This window comes from Boleophthalmus pectinirostris, unplaced genomic scaffold, assembly GCF_026225935.1.
Source record: "Boleophthalmus pectinirostris isolate CB_2022bp ecotype Guang Dong unplaced genomic scaffold, ASM2622593v1 HiC_scaffold_9, whole genome shotgun sequence".
Lineage (NCBI taxonomy): Eukaryota > Metazoa > Chordata > Actinopteri > Gobiiformes > Gobiidae > Boleophthalmus > Boleophthalmus pectinirostris.
The window spans coordinates 21,631,588-21,657,204 of NW_026571541.1; the positions used below are offsets into that span (position 1 = coordinate 21,631,588).

General features: G+C 36.5%; 3 protein-coding genes across 12 annotated transcripts; 1 reads left to right on the top strand and 2 right to left on the bottom strand.

Moving 5' to 3' along the window:
* Nucleotides 1–125: 125 nt before the first annotated feature.
* On the bottom strand, nucleotides 126–5,933 carry ccdc92ba (coiled-coil domain containing 92Ba). Of its 3 annotated transcripts, XM_055147919.1 has the most exons (4): nucleotides 5,051–5,933; nucleotides 4,525–4,665; nucleotides 3,207–3,254; nucleotides 126–2,360 (listed from the first exon to the last, which is right to left on the bottom strand). In XM_055147919.1, the coding sequence occupies exons 2-4, from the start codon at nucleotides 4,655–4,657 to the stop codon at nucleotides 1,657–1,659; spliced, it is 885 nt and encodes a 294-aa protein (XP_055003894.1). In that variant the 5' UTR covers nucleotides 4,658–4,665; nucleotides 5,051–5,933; the 3' UTR covers nucleotides 126–1,656. The 3 variants fall into 3 exon arrangements, with proteins under 3 accessions (XP_055003894.1, XP_020773669.2, XP_055003895.1); XM_020918010.2 differs by having other exon boundaries at nucleotides 4,525–5,933; XM_055147920.1 differs by having other exon boundaries at nucleotides 4,451–5,933.
* Nucleotides 5,934–6,076: 143 nt separating this feature from the next.
* Nucleotides 6,077–19,733, bottom strand: tlcd2 (TLC domain containing 2). The gene is made up of 4 exons (XM_020918064.2): nucleotides 19,122–19,733; nucleotides 18,763–18,845; nucleotides 16,906–16,988; nucleotides 6,077–8,623 (listed from the first exon to the last, which is right to left on the bottom strand). The coding sequence occupies exons 1-4, from the start codon at nucleotides 19,298–19,300 to the stop codon at nucleotides 8,243–8,245; spliced, it is 726 nt and encodes a 241-aa protein (XP_020773723.1). The 5' UTR covers nucleotides 19,301–19,733; the 3' UTR covers nucleotides 6,077–8,242.
* Nucleotides 19,734–19,790: 57 nt separating this feature from the next.
* Nucleotides 19,791–25,308, top strand: aifm4 (apoptosis inducing factor mitochondria associated 4). Of its 8 annotated transcripts, none has more exons than XM_055147917.1 (21): nucleotides 19,814–19,906; nucleotides 20,710–20,752; nucleotides 20,827–20,886; nucleotides 21,392–21,485; nucleotides 21,781–21,890; nucleotides 21,966–22,075; nucleotides 22,173–22,217; nucleotides 22,291–22,372; nucleotides 22,484–22,596; nucleotides 22,682–22,768; nucleotides 22,848–22,939; nucleotides 23,013–23,143; nucleotides 23,230–23,345; nucleotides 23,424–23,495; nucleotides 23,565–23,628; nucleotides 23,705–23,781; nucleotides 23,911–24,028; nucleotides 24,356–24,454; nucleotides 24,529–24,604; nucleotides 24,679–24,783; nucleotides 24,882–25,308. In XM_055147917.1, exons 4-21 carry the CDS (start codon nucleotides 21,394–21,396, stop codon nucleotides 24,907–24,909), a joined length of 1,617 nt encoding a protein of 538 aa, XP_055003892.1. In that variant the 5' UTR covers nucleotides 19,814–19,906; nucleotides 20,710–20,752; nucleotides 20,827–20,886; nucleotides 21,392–21,393; the 3' UTR covers nucleotides 24,910–25,308. The 8 variants fall into 8 exon arrangements, with proteins under 8 accessions (XP_055003890.1, XP_055003884.1, XP_055003891.1 ...); XM_055147914.1 differs by having other exon boundaries at nucleotides 19,815–19,906; nucleotides 21,365–21,485; XM_055147915.1 differs by having other exon boundaries at nucleotides 19,791–19,906; nucleotides 20,710–20,886.
* Nucleotides 25,309–25,617: the final 309 nt, after the last annotated feature.

Genomic DNA, 25,617 nt, shown 5'->3' on the forward strand with positions numbered 1-25,617 from the left:
TGTGCAACTTTAAAACTTACAGTGTACGCGGCGTAAGAATTAATAATAACAATAATATTAATATTATAAGAATAACATAGAAGTTAGAACAGCCAATAAAGAACATTGACATTTCTTTTATAAAAATAAAAATAAACTAATGGAAGACTCACAGTTTAAATATTGAGAATATCTTGGTGAAATTAAGGCATCACAATGTTCTTCTGTGTATTGATTTTAGTGAACTCTTTGGCTCATTTACACCTGCCTTAAGAAAAGAACCTCAAAGATGTCCAGCAACTAGTACACTAAATTATGTATTCAGGAAAGTGTTACCAGTAAACACTGTTATAAAACAAGTTTTACAAAATGCTGATTAGATTCATATTTCATTTATGTGAGTAGATGACATATACCGTTATACAATTGTGCTGAGTAACAGTCTATATTCAAGTTATCAAACCATTTGATTACATAAAAATGTATTTTCCAAAGTCTATAATTTTACTTTTGATAAATGAAAGTGCACACAGTCATGCAAATGGCTTTAAAGAGGCAAACCCTGGCAGTCTCAACTTGCATAACTATATACTGTTAGTCCTTATGCCACTTCACATGTAACCTTCAGTCTCTTAACCACACTTAACCTATGTAACATTTAGCCTGGTGATATCTAATCATTTTGGTGACATCCATAAATAAGGATATCCACATAAGGAATTCTAGTAAAAATATCCAAATACTAATAATATCTTAATAACATTACACAATGCAAAAAACAAAAAAAAACGAATAGTTGTTTTTATCGTTAAATCACCTGAAATTATCTAGACATCGTATTATATTGCTTAAAGCTAAAATAATGCAATAGCTCTAAAACCCTAATTAGTTAGTTTAAATAAAAAGCTGCGTGTAGTGTATTGTGTATGGGAATAGGAATATTAATATTTAAGGCAATAATAACATATATGTATAGTAATTATCCGTAAAAAAAAAGACAGAAATACAGGCTAATTACCATAAAAACCCTTATGCTTTAGTGACTTAAATACAGTTGATATAATGAAACCATATAAATAAATTGATAAATTACAAATTTTGTGTGTGTTTTGGCTTTTCCAAAATGAATTAATTGGCTATCAATGTTGAGGCATGCACTTTTGGGTTTTCCTGAGCTGTAAAGAAACTCAGGCACAAATATATTTCAGTATTTGTTAGTGTAAATAGAAAGTATGCCTGAGTAAAACACATTTAGCTGATCAAGACCAGGGCCTGTGGACTTATGTATGGGACTAAATACACCTAAATAAAGATGGTTTCCCCAACTTGTCAGCTGTGACCTTTAAGTTCTCACAAACATTTTGCCTTGTGGCCCAGAAAGGTCATTGTTTTTTCTGTCACACAGTTGGCTTGCACGCTAGTCTAGAGCCCCTGCTGTGCAACAAAAACTTCACAGCAACTTAAATTAGGCTCATCCTTTCTAACTGAGCATGGTGTATGTAAACAAATATAGATTCTCTATAGATGCTTTAGATTTAAAGTGTCAAACTAATAAAAGTACTATCAGCATTATTCATTATAAAATTAACTTTAGTGTATGTGAATGATTCCTTCAAGGTGCTGAAATATAGCTTTACCAGAACATAAATGGGCAGAGTGATACAGAAAACAAAACTGCTAATCTGCTTTAGTCTCTGCAGCAGGGGGTGCTGCTGCTGAAGAAACTGCTTCTTTCAGGGACTCTGAAGGCTCCTCTCCACCCTGCTCAGTGCCCTGCTCATTCATAAGTCCCACTGGAGGAGGTGTAGGTGCAACAGCATGCCTCGGTCGTGCTCTTTGCCGTCGTGGGTTAAGAAAGAGGGCAGGGTCAGGCATTGCCATGGGCTCTGCTGGACCCAGAACTTTCTCAATTGGCACACATTCTCTTGTCCACTCCACTCTGGAGGACACTCTTGCAGTCTTCCGTTTCGGCTTGACCACAGGAGAAGGTGCTCCTGATGGCATTTGAGGTGAAAGATAGTCCTGTCCTGGATCGTAGTGGACACCTTGATTGTGGGCTCTAGCCAGGAGTCCTTGCCTCTGTTGGAGCCGCTGGTGGTGAAGTTTCTGCCTGGCTGCATGCAGCTGGAAGGAGAGATATGCTGCTGCCTCCGTTTGCTTCTGTAACTCTGTATGAAGGAGAGTTGAACAGTGACTACGGCGTTTCAGCTCTTCTAGGAAATGACGCTCCTTTTCTTTGAGGTTGGCTCTGAGTGCCCCTACCAAAGCCCCCTTGTGAGTCAGTTCTTTGCGGAGTTCTCCAATGGAACAATCCTGGTCCTGTAAGCAATTCTCCATGTCTCTGCAACGTAAATTTAAGAGCTCCTCTTCATCTTGTAACTCTGAAAAATACAATTTACATTGCATAATAATTAAAAAGTAGGCCTATATTATTTCTAGAATCAAAATTTTACTTACAAATAAATAAAACAAATAAAAATAAAAACTCAATGCACCAAGAAATACTTCAGACATTCTGTCGCCTCTTAACCACACCCAACTGCATTTACTGTAGATGTCCTAATCGTTATAACCTTAGAGCCTTCCATGTGCAGCTTGCTGCCTTGTTTTGTTCCTAATCTTTTCCCTGTTCACATCTCCCTTTCCATTGTTTTGTTCTTCACAAAGTCTGTAAATGAACACTCCCTCTGAGACTGTGAGGAAAAACTAATGCGAGACAGAAAAAAAGATCGATCAATTTGTCAGAGTTGGTATATTATCAGGAGTTGATTTTTTAAAGAAAACTACTTGAAACTTTTGTGGACCTGAATGAAATGGATCTATTAAAAGTTATGCTGTCAACCTCATATACAAATTTCAAAGTATACAGTAATGTTGCATTGGTTGTTTGCTCTGACAATAAGTATGCACTCTCTTAGCATTCAATTTTCTGCAAATGTGAACTGAATACGAGGCCTGCTGACCTTGCACAGGCTCTTGCAGTGGTAAAGACAAATACAAGGCAAGCTCTGGTTTCACTACAGTAACTTCCGACTGTCAAAGAGCCAATGGATGAACGAATGAAAGGGCTGGGTGTGTGATGTGTGATGTGTGAGGAGGGGGCTGACTGACAGGGATCTCTCTCTGGGGGATGGGTGGCTACCCCAGACAGCAGTGCAGCAGTGTACAAATATGGACAAATAGGGACTTTTACACTATTCTAATGAATAAATGGAAATGGCACTTACCCAGCTTCATTTTTCCTTGATGTTTCACCTTTAGTTCAGTTGTTAACTCTGGCAGTAAGCAAAAAGCACAACCAAGTAAAGAGTGATATTACTATGTGATGTAATCTCATAATAAAGAGCCTGAAATATATGCATTTCTCTGTATTTTTCAGTAGCTTTTTTTTCATCAGCTATAATCACTTTCAAAAGGGCTTACTAAAACATAACAACATAAGTTACTGTGTATTATTATAAGCATTTCAAAATATTTAATTTCATATTTTTAATAACGTGACTTTACATGTTGCATGAAATCATTGTTCTAAATTAAGATAAATATTTATGAAACATTTTTAATTATAAAAGCTATAATGCAATTAACCTTTGCTGACAAACTGAACTTTATGATAAAAGAAAAGAGATAACACAAACAAGAGCTTAACCTTGCATTATTCCTACAAGGTGAGCTGAGCATGTTTCCAATGGTAAATTAAAATTTTAATTAACAAATCACCAATGATAACATTAAGGCAAACACTTTGGTTTGTTGGTTGATTTATGTGTATGTATTATCTATGTTGAATAGAGGGAAACTGGCCCAGACACAGGGAGAACATAACTTTACAGAAGTGCCTTTGGAACCCAGGACCTTCGAGTTGAGACCAACTTTACCACGGTGTCACCAATTGTTACTGTTTTTTCTATAATTCAAAGAACTCTAGATGGGGAAGATATAAATTAAATCTTAATAACAGACCTTAATAAAAATAAAAGATGTGGACATATTATCCTCATGAATCAATATATAGGCTATTAGGTCAAGTCTTTTGACAAAAAACAGCAGTCGTCTAAAACTAAAAAGTGATGGCAACAAAGGCTGCACAACTGTCATCTGAAATGCCCACAAATACACAACCCTTCCCCCCACTTCTCTGCTCAGCATCTGTGGACCACTACCCCTCATGATGGCTTTCACTTTGTGTCAGTTAATTAACCAGAAGTTAATATGCACACTCTTATCTGATGAATGATGAGATCTGTAGTAGAGAGTTCAGAGAGTCCACACAAGGACAGCACTGATATTATGGTTGATTAAATGGTTCTTTAACAGGAAATGATGTCATCTACAGGAATTGTAGCATGACATCACAGCATTCTCATTCTGCCATTGATTGATGCTGCACAAATGCATTTGTTTGGTGGAACCAGATCATACATACAAGTCTAATTTAGATTTAGAGGGCTTGATTAATAGTTGCTCTTACTTTGCTCTTTAAGAAGCATTAACCAGAAGCAAAATTATACAGGAGCCAGTGCTGAAAATGGTGACTGTGCCCACCTGTACATCGTTTTTGCAGGGAGAGGATTTCCAGGTGAAGACTGTGCAACATAGTCAGATGCTCCTGTCTGAGAAACACTATACTCCTCTCCACACTCTGGATCTGCTGAGGTAAGCCACTGTCATCTGCCATGGCACTGCCTGGAAATGAAAGGAACCATGAAGTCATCAGACTAAAGCCAATCAATATTTTATTTTATTTGTGTTAAATAAATTTTTATCTACTCAGCACATGAAAATATTACTAATGGCATATTTTTTCTTTCAAATGGAAAAACATGTGATCTTTATCAACATAATTGTATAATATCTCTAAATTAGCAGTAATATTTTGTATTAGCCTATATATTATAACTGTTGTTATGGATCCAAATAGGCAAAACCAGCCTTGGGAAACCAAAACCAAAGATCTTACAAGGACACCAGAACAGAAGCGTGTATCTTTTGGAATTTGGTCTCAAAGAGATAAAGCCATGGGAGTTCATAACTTCAGTGGGTTAACTGTTTTATACAAGGCTGCTCCTACCTTTGGTGTAAATCACAGACTGAAGATGGCCTATAGCCTGTAAATCACGTGTGTTTTAGGCGTCCACCAGTCGGTTAGGGCTCAGTGGTCATCAGGGCATGTTGTAGTCCAGACTGCAGGCTGCGGCTCACACCCACATTTCACCAAAGAGCTCTTCAGCTTTGACTCCGTTTGCTTACGGGATTTAACGACAGGAAAAGTGCGCACAAAAGCAAAAACAGAAAGATGCAGCGCAGTCATTTGGCAACACCTCCCCCCGCTGCCACATTTAGCTAAAAAACAGTAGTTTGGTGATCAAAAGGGACGAAGAGGTTAAGATGCGCAGTTCACTTCACAACGCGCACAGCCTTCTCCCTCCGCCACCCAAGTGAAGACTGGACAGAAGAAAGATAAAAACAAGGCAGCGCGAACAGAACACGCGAGACTATGGTACGCCGTGGAAAAACGAGCCGGGCTCATGATTGGTGGAGTGGCTCGGAACCGCGGGAGGTAACGCCTGTTACAATACAGTCTACAGGGACTTCTGCTATTATAATGAAAATCTAATGTCTACGAAATACGAGATAACTTATTCTATAAAGTCAGCGCAAATATACAATTGCCAAGAACAGGTTCATGTTTTATTCTCAATAGATGGGTGTATGCTAGATTGAAACAGATACGCTTTGAGTCATTTCAGAACCATGGAGAGAGATCTTTGTCAAAATGAAAAACTATTCAGCGTTGAATAATACATTATTTCTGTCTGAATACCAGAATTAATCTAGGAAAAGAAACAGAAACCTTACCTGCACCCCAAAAAAGACAACATTTTCTTTTTACATTAAACAAATTGTTTATATACTGTATAAACATACACTTTTACAATAATTACAAAATAATCTCTGCCAAAAGATTAATTTATGGTTACAAGATTAACAAAAACAAAAAGTCAATGAAAGAACTTGCTTTCACTTGATCCAAGTTGTTTGTTGCAAAGTTGCAGATATCCATGAGTTTAAAGTCCACAGTATGAACAGTCCTCAATGTTTTTTTGTTTGTTTGTTTGTTTTTTGTGCTGACAGGCAAAATGCAGATGAAATACACAGGTCTACAAGTGGCACAGGAGAGAGACACATACATACACACTGTAGCACAAGTTTTACAATGCTGTAAAATATATGGTGAAGAATTGCAAGTTACTACTCAATTTATCTTTTGCTAATTAACACAACACTTTAGAAACAGTGTTATTCCACAGCAGCACAAATATGGATCACTCCAACTCCATATGTAGTAGCCATGTACAAACACATTTACAACCATTTAAAGTCTTCATTGTCAACAGAAGTACAATACAACAAAATTAAGCTGCCATTAAATATGATTAAAACAATACATTCACAATACAAATGTATTTTATTAAGGCAATTACTCAAATTTAGCAGAGCACATCTTTATCACAATTACACAATGCAGTTTCTTCAATCAATGGTGTCTTAAGTGTCAAGTTTTATCAACTGTCAGCAGCAACAAAACCACATCATCAGCTGCTTAACTTATCTTAATAGTTTACGTTCTGATTTCAAGACTTGTGCTTTGGCAAGGGCAAAAACAAATACAGTAATGGAAATTGTGGTTAAAAAAAACAAAAAAACAATCATGCCAAATACATTTGAATAAACTAATTTCAACAAGCAACCGTTTAGTCCACAAATTTTAGGCAAATAAATTACAACATAAGAAATGCTGTATCCTCCAAAAAAAAGTGCAATAGCAACTACTATACCAAACATGAATGGCATCCAGAGCCTTGTGATATGGTTAACAAATAAATAAGCATTCTTGCAGAAACGGCATATACTGTAATATATTTGTTTTCTTCAGCTGAATAATAATAACTGTTACTGTTTTTAAATGGATCTGGGTGGGAGCATTAACCAAAGTGTTTGATAGGCAATAAATTTGAAGAAAATCCTTACATGATTTTCATAAATCACAATTTTGATTTCATCAGAATTTATTTATTATTACGCTATATAAAGGTAATTCTTCTTTTGGCCTAGGAGGAGTAGGAGAAGAAAAGTGTTGAGCACATTACTGCATTAAACAAAAAACACCGAAACACAATGAGACAATATGACCAAAATAGCACACTGTCACAGGGATTCAACTGGTTTTGTTTCACATTGCCCAGCCTAGCTCTAATGTAAAAAAAATAGTGCTTCAATAAGAGTGCATGATGGCAGCACTACTTTCTGCCTTGGAGTTTGTTTTCCTGACTAATAAGATTTCAAGTGTAATCACAGTCATAGAGCTTCCTATCAGTGAGTTTTGGTGTGAGGCGAGCTCACAGGTCAGGCAGGTCCCTCCGATTTCCACCTATGTGGATTGTAATTGTATAATTATACCTACTTTTTTTTTCCTTCAAAACCACATATCTCCTTGATTGACAGAACAAACTATGCCACTAAAATTGTGAGTAATACTAAATGCTAAGCATGAATATATTGTGCAATTTTCAGCAATTTATGCCAGAATTTCTATTGGCAAGTATCATATTTAAAGTTAGAGTCTAGTCAGTATTAATTGGCATTACTTCAGTTTTAGTCAGGTTGAGAAGTAGCCATGCTTCCAACTATATAAAATGAAGTGGTTAGAAATAAACCATGCTCCTTTACAATAATAGAGTAGTATTTATGTATAAAGATGGTTTGATCAAAACAAATGGGTGTGTGTATAAGAAGGAGGATACATACAATACATTTAAACTGTTATCTGCTACAGGTTTTCAGAGGTAGCAGGCGGTTGTTAATTGAGGAATATAGTGTGCAGTGCTAGTGCTTAATATGACATTTGTAAATGCTTGTTCTAAGCTTAGCTGATTTTATGAATTAATGGTTCAAGAAGTTAAAACAGGCTAGAGGTGTTACTCAATTTCAAGAACACACAGTGCATCTTCAGAGAAAGCTACCATTAGTACAGATCTAGCTTAAAGACAGTAAGGCGTTGGTGTATTGCAAGGCCATGCATTGTTCAGAATAAAAATGGCACTTAAGGATAACTGTACCGCAGTTATTAATGAAATATAGAAGATTTATGAATCAGAGTTTTTTTTTTTGCTTATTTCCATTAGCAAGGTGTCATATGCCAAGCCACACAAGACCATATGATTCCAATGTTTCGTATGACTCCCCTCATCTTTACTCTTACCTACATGTCTTTGTCCTTCTTTGGCTCACGAGTGCTTGTTTTCAAGAAATCCTTCCTGAGTAGCCGATAGAACAAGACAATATTCATGACAGTCATTATGGCCATGCCCACACTGCCCAGTGTGTAGGCCAGAAGAGCAACATTGTCCCTGTTGAGCACCAGCCAGCGGGTCATCCATGCCAGAGTGTTGATCCGAAACACAACATAAGTGCCCAGGTTGATAATGCTGTTAACTCTGTACAATGTGCCCACTGCTATGTTGGCCATTCGCAGCATCAGCCGAAGATGAAGGAAGACAGAGTTGATCTCTACCAGGAGGGCCACCACAGCAAAGCCCACGTAGTTGCAGGAAATCACAGAGAGGCCAAAACAAGCTATCACCTTTGGGAATACAGAAAATAGACAGTAGTTTACGATTAGTAGAAGTTCTAATTTCCACTAGGTGGCAGCAAATAGCCTCAAATGTAGTGAGTCAAAGGCTGAAATGAATTTATTTACACTGAATGTGACCACTTCAATTGACTGACACAATCAATTTGTGCAACCAACTTGCATCCAAAATGCAGAACCTTAACAAAAGCATTTGTAATGTTTATGCCTATGTGGTGCAGCAAATGTAAATCATGTGATCCAGTACGAGTGTGACCCTTCACATTAACTGCTCACTGCTCTGAGGCCAGAGGATGTATTTTACACAATTGTGTGACATGCTGCACCGGGTATGTGAGGAGAACCAACAAACCCCCATGGACACTTTCACTCTTATACAGTACTAGTTTGTTTTACTAGTACTAGTATGTATGTTAAAGTTTATTGATAACTTATTTGAGTTTGGTCAACTTTTAAGTGGAAATAATAATACAATTTACACAAAACACTTATAGAAACCCCAACTTCCCTGTTGTGAGCAGTGATTAATGTATTTTATTTTTTTACTCATTGGGAGGCTCAAACTAGATTAGAGTTGCAGATCATAAAAAATCCTTACACAAGCAACTGATAGGTAGAGGGCATTTGTGTTCAAAACACCTGAAACCACAGAATGCCACAGGTGAGATAAGGTCATGTTACATTTTCAAAGATTTCACGAGTAAAACGATATACCAAACAATATTATTCACAATACAATTTCAATTTATATTTAATAAATCATTGTTTTAAATGTATCTATTTTGTTACATCTGTTCCATAATGTAATATACGTAACACATATCACAACCAATAAAAAACCCCTCCTTAGCCTAAGTACAACACCACACTGATAACAGTGACCCACAGTCACATAACCTCATATTTAGAATATATAACTGAACCTGTTCAAGGACAGAGGCAGTAAACATCCATAAAATGCACAAGGTTTACCTGAATAAAAAAGTTATAGAATAGTTACAGAATAAAACAGGGTATACACATAAAGTCTATGTGCATACACCTGCCCTCCAACAGATCGCACTGCCTCTGGACTGGACACCGCTTCACATTTTCATCCCACCTGACACTGTGAGGTCCCTTCCACCTTTTTTGCCTTTTTCTGCATCAAGAGTAAATGCTTACAAACAGCAGTACCACTGTTAATCGAGGGTAATATTCAGTCACTAATCTAGCTAAGCCCCTGGGTCTATCAGACAAACTGACACTGCACAATCTAAGCACTGACACTCACACAGTTTCACCATTCAGCCTTAGAAATTCAATGGCATAGTCACATGATTGAACCTTGATGGTATCTCAGGCCATTTATTCACTAATCTAGTAGTTCTTGATGAAGTGTCTTTCATTTTATTGAAGGAATATGTAAAATCACTTCTTTAGCTACAGTCATAACATAATTTCAATTTATGGACACAAGGATACACACAGCAGCTGTGCACACATCCTAAACCCAAGTTGCATGGGTTGTTTAAAGTTTAAAAACAAATAGGTCTGAGTGTTTTGTTTCTTGTCTTCTCCCCGTGGACTCAATTAGGTGTTCTTAACACCCCCAGTGAGGGACCTTCCTCCGATTTTCAGGAGCATCCGTGAACAATTACACTTGCATAACGCAAAGTAGAGCATAGTTTTAATGGAAATTAAACCACTCAACACAGAAAACAGCAAAAACTTTAATTTGCCGACTTTCACAATAAATGCTGAATCCCTTTTGTCTACCGGTCATCACCTATTCTCACCTAGATTCTTGTTATATGTACTTGTGCATTTCACAGTTTTTTTTATATTCATGCATTGTCGTACAGTGGGTATTTCTGTCTACATGTATAGCTAAAGTAAATATTGTAATAATATTGTCTTCCCAAAAGTTAGGAATTGTGTCTTTTTCTAGTATTGTCATGTGCTCATTGCCACATCACCCTACGTCCTTTAAAGAGCTCAGCAAGTGGTATTTTCATTGTGTTAAAGTGTGTTGGCTAGTAAATTACTTTCAGCTTCATTAACAGAGTGCCTCGGACCTTTCTGACAGCTTTTTTACTTTGTCACAGTAAGTTTTTATACTACAAGCATGGACATTTTCAGTTTGCTAGAGTGAGCCCTGAGCCCTGTCCTTGAGGAACACCTGTTCTGAATTTTTCACTACAAGAACCCTCTGAAGCTCTCACTGTTCCAGTGTTTGTAATAAATGCTGAATGTTTTATTATTTAAAACTGTCAAAAATTTACATACCAATGTAGACTATAGTACTGAATTGTAATTAGGCTTGTCAAAAGTACTGAAATTCAGATACTAATCTATATCAAAACTAATATCAAAACTAGATACTCATTGGAACAAGTATCAATATTTAAAAAGTTACATCTGTACGAAAAAAAGAACCTTTTCTGAATAGCTTTAGAATAATCTTGAGCTGTATCTGAACAAGTATACGACCGTACAGTACAGCATACACCCATGAACCTCTATGGAACCTACCTGGACAATGTTTGATTATCATCATGGTATCGGAATTGATACCGAGTATCAATTCTATTCCTTAGTACTGAAATAAAGTCAGAATTTTTTTTTTACTGTGCAGTCTTAGTTTTCCTTTTTATTTTTACCATTTCTTTTACCAGTTTTCTTGTTAGTATTTAGTTATGCGAGTAGTGTGTTACTGGAATTGAGCATGAATTAAGTATTTATCTTTATCTAATCAAGCACAAAAGTCACATTTAAAGTTAATTAATATTACATAATGTTTGTACTCGTCTTAGTGTTTTAAACTAAACCATGTGGTTTGTGTTTAGGAATTAAGCAGTTTGAATAACTCACACAGAAAAAGCTGATAAAAAAAAATCCTTTAAAAAGTATTTTGGTTGTTTCATATAAAAAAAAACAAGGCTCCTCTTTTAGCCTACATTTGTTTGCTTCGCTCCTATAATAACCAGTGAGTCTCTGGTCTGAGACTGTACTAAACCAACTAGGCTCCAAGACCTACACTTAACAACTGAGTAAGAAGTGTCAGTCTCATGAAAAACATGTTTGTCTGTTTGAATCTCTAATCTCTTTTAACACTTCACCTCGTCACTACAATGGTTCATTACTGGGGCAACAACTAACAATTATTTTAGTGGTCAACTAGTTAGGGATTACTTTTTCTCTTGTACAAATACATCATCACTTTTTATGTGAAGAAGACCACACAGCCGAAATGTTGCACTAAATAAATTCATTTTTGCGAAGCTTGAAGGCTTTGCTGGGTTTTACCCATTCATTTGACAAACCCTTCTTTACAATGATGTGCAAGGTCTCCTGCTCCTTTTCCTGTCAATTATCAACCAAATAAAGATTATACAGGAGGCTTATTATTGTTATTGTATTGTTATTGCTGATGAAATTCTGAAATTGTTCATTCTTTTTTAACATTTTGATTTAATAATCCTGCTGTCTTTGTTAAAAAAATTGTGTTTTTCATGTGTGTTTTAAGGTCTGTATATTCCAGATAACAATGATCAATATAGGATTGAGGCGGCTAGTGAAGATAAGTCGATTTATTGTTGCAGCACCATTCATGACTGTGGATAATAGCATATACAGAAATTCAGATCGCACTGAACGATTAGAAACATCTTTGATACAAATTAGATAGCCCTTCTGGGAGATGTATGTACTGTATATGAGTTGCATATCCTCAGCAGGTCCAAAGGGCATTAAATGCTGAAAACAATGTCTAGCAGATGTAGTTGGCTAGGGATCAATAACCTGGATGAGCTGATTTGATACATCTTATTACATCACATTTGTAAACAAATACTTCACAGAAAACCAAGGGAATCAAAACCAAACAGTGTTAGACAAAGGTTTGCCCCAAATGCCTCAAAGTAACACACTGAATCTCAGAATGACCTATGACTGGAATCACAAGAGGCCAAGCCTTAAATCCAGGTGATGAGCAGATGGGACAGGCAGTTAAATGTAAAATACATTGCTGCCAAGATACACAACAAACAGTAAGTCCAAAGTCTAACAGGACCCACACACATCACACACTTATCTGCTGAGTGAGGGTAGCCATGATTAATATCATGCGCTTTGTGTTAACCCCTTTCGGCAGCACTTCTGTGATCACAAACGTGGTTAGAATGGAATCACATTTTAACAATTTTATACAGTATAAAAAGATAAATTACCTAACTTTATATCAGAGTAGTGAAATGGAAACTGTAAACTACATGCTTTCTTGACATAATCAAACATCATAATTACTTTCAAGTAACAGGTACTAATTGTATTGTAAGATTTTGAGAATATATATAATATGCCTTCAAAATATTGTGAGAAACACAATATGACTGCTGTATTGTGAAGACAGCTCTTTATATTGCTGTGCTTTGGTGGAAACCCCAAGGTGTGACAACTAGTTAGAACAACTTCTATTTTGCCCCACCCACTGTATTTGTCATTCTACATAATTCTTCACTGAGTATGTCAAAATTTCCATGATAGATGACTGCACCTTCTCCTTTTAGGTCAAGAGGAAGTAAACGGAATAGTATAGTATGTTCTATGTCGAGTAGATTCAGTTTGCAGCCACATCCACATTCTCCAACCACACATGTTTATTAAAATGACTAACTGCTAAATGTTCAGAGCTATAGGGAGACAAAGAAACACAGTAGTAGCATGTACTACAGCAGAGCTTTGATAGGTTGAAATCCATGTGAGGGGGAGGTTAAAGCACCAGTGAGTGGGTAGATGAGGGCGGATGAGGAGAGGGGGTGAAGGGTGGACATAATGTTTTGAGGTGATGTATATGGGGGTGGTGAACAAGGCGCTGTGTGTGATGAATAGACTACAGCCGGGACTGAATGTTGAGGAATTGGCACAAGGCATTTTGTGTGTTCATGTGTTTGCGTGTGTGTGTGTACATTTGTGTGTGTTTCTGGGGTGCCTGAGGTTCATGTGGAGACCAGATGTACTGTGTTTAGTTACATTCACAGAAAAGGGGGACCCATCGGGGTTTCCCACTATGGAGAGAAAATATGCACATTTTACCCGCCAAAAAGCTCATGTGCATATCTGTTTTGGTCCCCTTGCATAATATGTTGTTTATTTAGGGAGAGCAAGACAGCATAGTAGTGCAGTATATATAATTGTAGGGTTATGACAATTTTGTGCATTTCTCTCCTATATTTATCCTTTTAGTCATGCAAAAAGCATTTAAGAAGTACAATATGACTGAGATATGAATGCAAATCCATCAGTATAACATGGGGGAGATAAAGACAACACAGTTCCTGGGTATATGGAAATTATGTCTAACTATAACTGGTTCACAATGAAACAAAACATACCGTACATAGTGTAAAGCATCTGGGACCTTATGGGTGTGGTTGTTGTATGCGCAATAACAAATCTGTATGCTTTAAATACATGCCATAACAACTATAGGAACAAGCCACTGAGGAAAACTGTGTCCATGAGGAAATAAACATCACTTCCAACAAAATTTGCACAAACAGTGGTCTCAAGACGCTAGGGTTCTAGGCAAACTAAACTGCATCAAACATTTTTCAACTTAACCTACGGGGAAAAAGCAAGACAGAAGCAGATGTACAGGATAATCAGGTTTTCAAGGAGTGGAGATCTAGGACATACCAGTTTCATATAGTCATGACAAACTAATCACACCAATTTCCCCCTTACTACTCTTGCAAAGCCTCAACTGCATGTTTCCAGAAGTGACATTCCTTGGCGACTATATGAGACAGTTAAAAGCTCCTCCCACAAATGGCTATTTTAATGTTCCATGTAAAATGAGATCACTCCCATTAATCATTATGAGTGCTAGGACAAGACAAAAATGTTTTGGGAACCAATCATGTAAGAAACATAGAGCCTTAACATGTAGCAATATTGATAGGGAAAGACCATGAGACATGAACAGTAGTTCAGTGCATGAGAAAACCAACTATCCAACTCCAGGCAGTTAATACAAAGGGGTTAATCAATATTAGTTGAAGGGAAATTGTGAATGAAATGTACTTCCATTGCATTAACCATTGTGGAAGATCCATACAATGGAGAAGATGTGTAATAACTGACACTTTTGGAACCAGTCTCATGCTGAGGGAAAATCCTGATTTTACTAATAAGTTATAGTTCTCTATTTCTGTGTTTCACAAATTACCATCTTAGAAAATATATAAATTTAATTTAAAATATGTTCACTGTGTGAAGTATGCATCTGAAGTGTTTTATTGCTGGATAATCAGGTAGTGATGCATTAGCAGGCTAGTTGTTGTTTGCTTTACTGGTGTCTATGGTATGCTTTTTATTTGTACGAGGACAGTGCACAACAATATATTAAGTCATAGAAAAGATGTTGGTGCCAGGTTATAGCATGAATGCTAATTTACATCTGTAGTCCCTAAGCAGGTTGGTGGAAATACTGAGAGTACAGATTCAGTGTATATAGATAAAATAAATAAATAAAAGAAATAAAAAATAAATTAAAACAGATATTACTTATTGTCATAGTGTTGAAATACTATTCTAAAAATAACACACACACCGACACACAGGCACACATGCACTCTACATTTTACTGATTATTCAAATCACACTCAACAATACAAACTGTGTACAAACTTGTTCAGAGCTCAGCCACTTCTTTGACAGATGTGTAAACATTTGAAAACCTGCACAGATTAGAATCTCTGTGGGAAAAACTCAGCTCTGGTTTAAGAAAGTTGAGACTGTAAAAACAGGTATTGTGCTTTTAAGAAAAAAAACTAAAAAACATGAATGAAAATAATGTAAAAATTGTTTCACAAAAGGAAATCATAGATTACAATAGCATTTTAATTTGCAAGTAGCTAGTGACTAAACCGAAAGTGGCTAGACACATAAAGATGTCTGTTTTAGGACCAATTATCTTGTTTTCTTATGCTTATGCTTAGGCTTTGTCTGTCATAATAATGGCCCCTTTGAAACTAATTTCTTTCACAAACATTTGTCCATGTGCAATGCTTAGATGACAAATATGACCGAGTGATGGCTTAACTACAAACATGCTCTGTGTGTGTATGTGCCTTGGAACGAGATAAACCAGTCCTGCTTCATCAAAGATCAATTCCTGCCTTTGATATTAGGACTGGTTGATAATTACTATATCTACTTATGATAGATGGCACAGTACTTTCAAGTACTGTCAAGATATCATTATTTTCAGCACATAATTAAAACTGACGTGTCAGGGGTTGAATAAATAACTTCTATAATTATATAGAAACAAACAAACATGATATAATACTGTTCATTAAAAATACATTTTTATTTCATTTTACAAAAACATTTTTGGGAGATAATGCTAGTTTTATGGTAATTGTGTCGGGGGGATAGAGTACTTTCAGTATTATAGTTTTTTGTCTATATTTTTTTTCAGCAATACTAATTTGTTATTGTGACAGGCCAAGTTGTTATGATACATAAAATGTATGTAATAATAAATTGCAAAAGAAATGTTTTAAAAGCAGATGGCAAATGTTAAACCTGATGCATGCTATATGTTAAAATTGTGACACCATTTAAAATGATCTGATTGTCTTTTGTATTAAAATGTGTATAATTATTTATAATGAACTTGGGCACTGAGGCACTGAAGTCAATCAAAACTACCCTAACATTACATGAATAAGGCCTATTAACATCCTAGTTTCCTTATGCTGAGTACAATACAAGTTCAGTTGGCCTGGCAACAAGCATCAGTATGATTAAATGTAAGTCGAAAGAGGAACAGAACAGATTTGGGAAACTGATGCACGATAAACATTTTTACATTATTTATAAAGATAAGATGATACTTGGTAAATCAGAATCACAGGAGAATTGCAGGCTTTGTTCCTCCTCCCTTTCTTATTCTTTCAAATATGACAAGAAAGACTGCTCATGGTCTTTGTCCTGTATACATTGAACAGGAGGTGTGCACTTGACAGAGGTTGTGGATTGGTTAAAAAGGTTTGAAAACACAATTTTCAACATAAAAATAAATATTGACTGAGGACGCAGACAGGAATAATCATTAATTATTTGGCAACTTTTGGACTAGGCCTACTTTGTTTATAACTGACCCTAACATTTCATAATACTTTGACTTTGAAGGTTCAGGGGTCCATTAACAGCACCACACAAGGCACTTTGAACTTTTTTTGACTTCACATTGAATGTATAATTGTCATGATGGGACCTACCACAGTATGATGAAAGAGAAGTTCCCATGCGCTGCTGAGCTTCTGGTTCAACAACATGTCAAAAAAGTCATAGATGAAATAACCTGGGGAGAAAGAAATACAATGGACAGTTTTAAACATTTGGCCAAGTTGTCAATGATCCACAACAAAATCATTGTGAAAAGGGATATTTGGGGGTTCATTTAAGAAAATCAAGGGTGTCAGGGGGACCCTGCTTCCATGACGACCACAGCAGCTTCCAAGATGTGTGTTAGAGAGGGTCTATTCATATCCTTCACCCCCCGCCTCTCCCCTCTGCCACCGTATCCATGGAAACCACTTTTCAGAATAGAGCTTATGTGGTAGGCAGACATTGAGCGCTGCATATATAGGAACTTATGGGGCCTTATTTAGGAAAATAAGTAGGGATTGACATTGGGGTGTATATGTTATAATGAGAAATATTTTCATTAGCATGAGATAATGCTGCAACAATTTAGTAGTCGACTAATCCAATCATTATTTCTATTGAACTTTTAACATATAAATAGACCGGATAAAGGTAATTACTGAAGGCTTGTAGATAGAGAATATTTATGAATAAAAAGTGTTTTAGAGTCTAATTTCCATTAATTATGTAAACTAGACTCTAAAACACATTTTATTATTGAAACAGTCCTGAATCATTTAATTTGATCAATCACAGCTATTCTGAAAATTGTTGAAATTCTAATGTTACAACATGAACCTGTCATCTAGTGCTGATACACACGTGACACTATATGGACCAAGTGTGTATGTGACACACTTGAAGCAAGGGAATTACAATGCAGTTTTGATTAGAACATTATCTTTAACCAAAAAAGACAAACTTATAATTAAATATTTAAATCTGAACTGTGGAAGAAACACATTTACATTATTGTAGGTTAGTCAGTCATTTCCTCTTCAGAACTGCTTCAGGAGAAAAAAAGATGGATTTGGCAACAACATTCCAATACATTATACCCTTAATATAATTTTAAAAGAATGAGAACCTGATTACATCAGCAGACTCGTTCTAATTCTAACTTAGTTATCTCAGCATAGAAACATCCAAATACTGTGGCTATTTTCTTTCCTTTTTGACTAAACTGAGCTTTCACTGCAATTAATAATACAATATACCTACTCTGTAAATTATTATTACCACAAACCCACAAATGTTACAACTGTGTTGCTAAAAATCTGTTTCACTTATTAGACAAGACTTGTGTTTAGTTTTGTGAAATGTTTCAGACATTGGTCACAGTGAGGTTTGTGGTGAGCCAAGCTGATCGCACATTTGACATTTCTGCATCACTACATTCCTAAAGGCAGTTCAGTGGATGAAAAGAGCGGCCTTTTACCAGAGCACCGGAAGCTACAACTGAATTAAACCACTTGATGCACATTTGTAGCTCAGTGATGTCACGTGTCGGGGTTTCACCCGGTGCCTGGAACCACTAATAATGACCTCTATTGAGCATCAAATACCAACAACAGATACTAGCTCTGCCAGATTCAAGGGCTGGGCTCTGTAAAGAATGTCAAACATCTTGGGAATCCTCAGAGAGCTCTTGTTGGCTGGTATGGATCTTATAAATTTGATTGGATTTGGCAAACTAGTAACTGAGCTACTAGTTCATATTTTTGTATGATTATTATGTGTGAAAAAGGCTAAATAAAAACCTTTAGAGTATAATTTTGGCTGGTTTGGGATAGCCTATTGAACATTTAAGTGAAACTGCATTGCCTACAAACTTTAGTGATGAATGAATAATTCAAATAGGCTACCTCAATGTAGTCATTACAACTTATGTGACATAAGGCTATAATAAAGCATTCATGACCACTCACCAATTGAAAAGGAAACCAATGCATGAGATAACACAGAGAAGGTTTTTATCAAGTCCTCCGCCATCTGAGGGTGATGAAAAAAACTGAAAGAAAATTGATCAAAATGAGATTATCACACCACATTTGATTTGATAACAGGCCTATATAATAAGGGGGAGGGTAATTACTGAGCTACAATAGTATGGATCTTTTAATCTAGTCTACAATTCCCAGATCAAGTAAGTGTAAATTAAAAAAATAAAGAAAAGATCCACAGGTGATTATGCAAATATGGGCAAATTGGTTAATATAAATGGCTCATAAATCACGTGGATAGTACGTTTAATCAACATTAGCTGTAATAATTTGATTTTACTTACCAAAGCACAGACCATATTGCAGTAACAAAACTGTGTACAAAGGAGGTCGCGGTGTTTCTCCACTTCCAGGCATTTCTGTGGGCAGACTCAGGCATGGGAAGTTTACCTATTCCATGATTCACGAGCGTGAATAATACCGCAGAACCCCCAGTTGTCAAAATCACTGAACTTAACTCCATGGTTGTAAGGGTTGTCTCGTGTGGCAGAAATATCACCGACCCCAGATGTCTTCAGGGTGAGTAGTGGGCGCGAAAACACTCAGCGATTGTCAACCAGACGAAAAACAGACGGATATTTGTTAGAAACGAGCGACACAATCCGGTTAACACGCTATGTAAACCAATCTCAACCCAAAGTGTGTTTTGTAACGCGCGAAAAATCCAGTTTCTCTCACGGATTGTCAATTGACTTGGAAGAAAAGGCGTGGACAAAAGCAAAACAGCCTCTTAGTGATTTGGAAATATGTAGTGTCACAGTATCCTTCAAAGTCGCAATAAAGCTCTACAGATGTGGACAGTCGGCGTGGTTATAAGGGCGTGAAGCCTCATCTGCACTTGAGAAACTGCCCTGTTGTAAAACTCATGCCCCTGCCTTGTGTAACTCCTTGACATCAACACAAACCAAACAACGTTGTCTCCCCGCCCTACTACGGGGGGCGGGACCTGCGCGCAGACGCTTTGGGTGCAGTCGGAAAAAACAGGAATGATTAAAATAATAAAAAGAAGACTGTTTTAGCGCCTGTCGACACAATTCTACCACTTTTGGAAGCCATATTCCTAATTCCGGTGGGTGCAACTGTCATCGATATGTGTAACTTTTCTGGTAGAAGGTCCGCCACCTCATTCTTTTCCACAGATGTTATTACACAGCATTACTTTATTGTAGTTGTTGGCACTAGTGTTAGCACAGAAGGTTTATCTTTCTCGTATAAATCAGCAAGTGACAACACCAAATTACAGGTCAGATCTGTGAAAAGGTGTGCCCATTATTTACAGTAAAAATGCATGTTTTTGTTATTATCCCTCAATGTATTCTTAAGCAGTAAAAATCGGTATAATTGCAAGATACGTTTAATTACAGATAGGCAATTCTAGTGAAAATTATGCGGGATAATACACCTTTAAAATAAAGTCTATATGGATACAACATATATATGGATATATCTAAATATGGATACCAGTATATGGATACAAGTCTATACGGATACAATTTGACTCTCTGTAAGGTTATTTTAATAGATTCATGGGATACAAACGGGGCATGTCTAGTCGTTGGGTAGTTCAAGTGCTCCTCGGCAAAAAATGTGAATGGCTTCAATAGTGTTATAACAGAGCAAGCGACGCCCCCAAGTGGCGTAACGTGCGTATTATTGCCTGAATCGTTTTATTTTCTGCAGATTTTGATCACACAAAAGCTCCATCACAGACCCATTAATGTAATTTTCCAATGAACTCTAAAGTATTGCACCAGATATGAGTTCTAATCCACGCATAAAACTGTTTTCATAAAATTCCTGTGGGTGCGCGCATGACCGCTACGAGGCTATTGTTGTGTGTGACCGATGATGAAATAACTGTGCCCAATCTAGTCTGCTGTAGGCGGAGCAGGCGAAGATCACACGACTTTGGATGGTAGGTCCAATCGGTCTCGTCCTTTGATGCCCCATATCTCTGCATCCTAGCTCAGAGGTGACTTGCATCCACAGGCCTAGCACCGTGAAAGTGGAAGGGACCAAAACGGGTACAGACATATGCCAACATAACCGGTAAGGAAGAGTTTTTGTTGAATTTAAGTATTAAAGTATTATTAGTATTACTAGTATTACAAGAATACGCATATTTTCAGCTTTCAACAGGTGGGTGAGTGAGCTATAAGTGTAATATATGGTATAATAGAGCTAATTACCTTTGAACGAGTTCATGGGTTATATGCATCCTGTTATATGCAACATTTTGAGGACTCTTCAGAGGTCTTCTCAGTCAGAAGATGTAAGATTTGATGTTGAATTGTTATTCTTTATGGCAAACTGTCCCAATTTTTATCACTCTAAAATCCATGGATATAGGCATTAAACGGTCAAAAGATCAGAAATAAAAGGGTAGTTCAAAATAGAGTGGTTTTGTTATTTGTGCCACACAGGCTTAATCAAGAAAGAATAAAATGCAAACACAGGAGTGCCCTTTATGGCTTGCTTACACTTGGACTTTTTATTTACAGGTTTAAATAACCACTTGTGCCCTCAGTTGAACAGGTTTTGCTGTGTCATGTAGTTATGGAAGCGTGCCAGGAACCAGGACCAGATGGTTTTTCAGCTGATGAGATGACAAGCTTGGTATGCCAAGAAGATGATCTAAAAGATGGAGAGTAAGTCCTCAAGGGCCATAGTTTGAAACACACATACAATACATACACTAACATTTGTTAAACTAAAGCTATATATTTAGATTAAGGGTGTGTTCACATTTACACAAACACTGCATCAACATTGGGATTAAATGGAGACTAATGCAGCTTGCTGGAATTTATCCTTGACTAAAACAGGACTACAACAGGACCAAACCAGGTCTAAACTAGGACTATAACAGGACCAACCCAGGTCAATATCAGGACTAAGATGGTTTAGATGCACTAATGCCTTTGTGCCATTTTCTGCCCAAAGGATGAAAGCTGTGGAAGTGGGTGATGCCAAAGTGTTGCTTGTACGTACACGTGGCCAGTACACTGCTATTGGAAGTAAATGTTCCCATTACGGAGCACCTTTAATTAAAGGTATTTGTAACGCTACACTCCAGTCTGTTAACATCTGTTGCCCAGTAACTCAATAAAATGGCTGTTCTGCTTCAGGTGTGCTGGTTGGGGACAGAGTTCGATGTCCATTTCATGGAGCATGCTTTAATGTTAAAACTGGGGATATTGAGGACTACCCCGGGCTTGACTCGCTCCCATGTTACAAGGTACACTAGTGAAAAAACAGATTGAGGCATCTTACATTCAGAAAAAACAAACATCAACTTCCAACTCACTATGCAATGTTTACATTTAATTTGTAAGGTCACAGTGACGAATGGACAGGTGTATGTTACCATCAACAAAAAAGTAAGCCACATCTTTAAAATACAGACAAAATACAGACAAACAAAAATATAACAGAATGCTATTTAATTACCAGACAATGATGCAAACTAAGAGGGTGAAGGAGATGTGTAGTGTGACACCAGATCTCAAGCATACAATTGTTTTAATTGGAGGTGGTAAGTTGCTTACTTGCTATATATATATATATATATATATATATATATATATATATATATATATATATATATATATATCCATAGACAATCTATGATTTGTTTTGTTCACAGGCCCTGCTTCATTGGTTTGTGCTGAAACACTGCGTCAGAATAACTACAAGGGTCGCATCATCATGATAACCAAAGATAGTTTGCCTCCTTTTGATAAGCCTAAACTGAGTAAGGTATAGTGCTGTACACATACCAAAGCAATTCTGCCTTTTTTGCACTTAACTGACATGTAATAATAATAAATTAATTTTATTAAAGGCTATGAATGAAGACAGCAATAACCTCCTCCTAAGGTCCCGTGACTTTTTTCATGAGTTTGGTATTGATTTGTGGACCCAAAAGGAGGTAAAGAATGCTGCTTATTTGTTCTTTCATGATATTTTTGAATTAATCCATTAATCCATCAAATTATTTATTTTTGCAGGTAATATCAGTGAACACAGCCGACAAGGTGATGAAACTGTCTGATGACAGCTTGCAGCCTTATGACCAGCTTTTGATTGCAACCGGTTGTAGGTTAGAATAGACCTATTGTTTTATTCAATCAACCAAGCACAACAGCACTGTAACTGCATTTTCTTTTCAATAGAGCCCGTCCACTTAGCTGTCCTGGGTGGGACTTAGAAGGAGTGATGTTATTACAGAGTTATAAAGATGCAAAAGAGATTCACACTTTGTCTGTGGGTCGAAAGGCAGTTGTGATCGGAACCTCTTTTATAGGTGACAATTTATATCTTATGTATCGTCATCCAATCATCAAGAAAAGTGATTTAATTGGTGGTGGCATATTTTTAAACATTATGTAGGAATGGAGGCAGCATCCTACTTATCGAACAAAGCCGCTAGTGTTGCTGTGGTTGGCACATCAGTGTATCCGTTTGAGCGCTCTCTTGGCCGAGAAATTGGCCAAATGACTATGCAGGTGAGAATAAATAAACTCAATTGCAATTTGTAAGAGATTAATGAAAGTTGCTTTAAATAAATCATTGTATCTTTCTAGATGCTGGAAGAGCATAGTGTAAAGTTTTATATGAAAAGTGGAGTTTCTGAAATCAGAGGCCACAATGGCAAGGTAATAATAATCAGTTATATCTGTTGTATTGTAGCAAAGAACAATTTAATTTGTAATGTCCCGACTCAGGTGAAAGAGGTAGTGCTTAAAGATGGCCAAGTCTTGGAAGCAGATGTAGTGATTTTGGGAATAGGTAATGTTTGTTTGTCTGCAAATATGTCAGTTGTAATAGATAAATATTTAACAAAAGTATCTTGTCTCATTCTCAGGTGTGATTCCAAATTCAGACTTTTTGCAAGGAAGTGGGGTTGAAATAGACTCAAGGAAAGCAGTCATTGTGAATAAGGTACACATGCAATGAGTATTATTTCAATAAATTTATTATTAATATTTTATAGTTAATGTGTTATCAGTAATATACTGTAATGCATATATTTCTAGACTTTTGCTCTTCAAAAGATACCTTTTCTTACAGTTAATGATGACCAATGCCCCAGATGTTTTCAGTGCTGGGGATGTTACTGCCTTTCCTCTTACAATTCGAAGAGACCAAATAGTTAGCATTGGCCACTGGCAAATGTCACATGCTCACGGTAGGAGACCGATACAATCCCCAAAGTTAAGGATGGGCAATATGGCACACAAAAAAAAAAGAATAACATTTTGTCCCCCCCCTCATATTGGTCTCTGTTTTTGACATTGAATAAAAATGTCTTTCTCTTTACACTGCTCCAAAACACATGCTTTCCAGAAGATTGACTGTAGACCTCTCAATAAAAAAATATAATTGACGATATGACTATATCCTTCTATATGACTGAATCTCAATTAAAATTTGATTAAATACCCAGCCCTACACTAAATATTATTGTGCAACATTTCAACTTTGGTTTAGGTGTATTTCTCTTTTTGGCTTATAGGAAGAGTGGCTGCCCTGAACATGCTCAAGAAAACAACTGAGATGAAATCTATTCCTTTCTTCTGGACTGTGCTACTTGGCAAATCAATCAGATACACAGGTGAAGCTAAATATATGGGTTTATTTTAATTTTTGAGTAAAGATAAGAAATCTCATGCCTTTTATCCATTACAGGTTATAATGAGGGATACACAGAAATTATATTCAAAGGCACAGTGGCGGAAAGAAAGTTCTTGGCCTTTTACATAAAGTAAGGATTCATACATTGTACACATGCAAGCAGTACACACGTTTTGCTTATTTTACAACTTCCTTTATTGACAGGGATGATGTGGTGGTAGCAGCAGCCAGTTTAATGTTTGATCCTGCTGTAGCTCACTTGGCAGAAATGATGGCTTTGGGACAATGCATAACAAAAGCCCAAGCTCTGTAAGCATACAATGAAAAATAGTTCACGATTGTTTGTATATTACTGTGTATTAATGTGACTGTAGTGTTAATGACTTGTTTTATCTCTGTGTCTTTAGTGCTGATGACCTGAGCTGGCAGATGTAAACTGATCATTTCACAGATAAGAAACAAGAGTAAACATGGGTGTTTGCTTTCTCACTGCCAGATCTACTATACTGTGCGCAGGTCTTTTAATAATACGGGCTCTTTGCCATTTAAGATGCCTTATTTGCTACTACAAAGATGCAGAGTTTAATGTATGTGTGTCCTTGTTTATGAAATGTGCTTTAATGATAACTGTTACACTCATTTAATGCATAGAATTTACAATTACTAACTCAGGTTTTCTCAGGTGGTGCTTTTTAAAATTAAAATCAAAACGTCACTATAAAAACATCACAATTAATGCTTGTGTTTGTACCAAAAAATCTACATTATAACTTGAACATAAATGTTCAATTTATAATGTAAATGTTTGATATTATTAAAATGATTCTGCTTGGATTTTTTTTTTTTTTTTTTTGTTTTCTGTATGAAATACAGTACAAGTAGCATATAGTTTCATGTGTTGATACATTGTCCACAAGAGAGCCCTGAAGTATTAAGTGTGAACGCTAACGTTGACATGTCTTAACACTGATAGCCTTACAACTTAGAGAAAAACAAAGGCTCGATATAGGCCATTTAATACTTTTCCAAACATGTGCTACATTTTTGTCCATGAGTGTTTTAAATAATCACACACTGCATCAATTACTTAAAACAAAGTTCACATTTTTTATTGTGTACACAGAACACAAAAACAATTGTGTA

Bases quoted from the DNA above. Each gene is read 5' to 3' on its own strand.
- ccdc92ba (XM_020918010.2), bottom strand. From the start codon at position 4,693: ATGACTTCATGGTTCCTTTCATTTCCAGGCAGTGCCATGGCAGATGAC. The intron at 3,255-4,524 runs GTGGGCACAGTC...GCTTACTGCCAG, and splicing joins CCTGCAAAAACGATGTACAG to AGTTAACAACTGAACTAAAG. The intron at 2,361-3,206 runs GTAAGTGCCATT...TGTATTTTTCAG, and splicing joins TCAAGGAAAAATGAAGCTGG to AGTTACAAGATGAAGAGGAG.
- tlcd2 (XM_020918064.2), bottom strand. From the start codon at position 19,300: ATGGAGTTAAGTTCAGTGATTTTGACAACTGGGGGTTCTGCGGTATTA. The intron at 18,846-19,121 runs GTAAGTAAAATC...ATTTTCTTTCAG, and splicing joins GCAATATGGTCTGTGCTTTG to TTTTTTTCATCACCCTCAGA. The intron at 8,624-16,905 runs GTAGGTCCCATC...GTATTCCCAAAG, and splicing joins TTCTCTTTCATCATACTGTG to GTGATAGCTTGTTTTGGCCT.
- aifm4 (XM_055147915.1), top strand. From the start codon at position 21,394: ATGGAAGCGTGCCAGGAACCAGGACCAGATGGTTTTTCAGCTGATGAG. The intron at 23,782-23,910 runs GTACACATGCAA...CTTTTCTTACAG, and splicing joins AAGCAGTCATTGTGAATAAG to TTAATGATGACCAATGCCCC. The intron at 24,455-24,528 runs GTGAAGCTAAAT...TATCCATTACAG, and splicing joins CAAATCAATCAGATACACAG to GTTATAATGAGGGATACACA.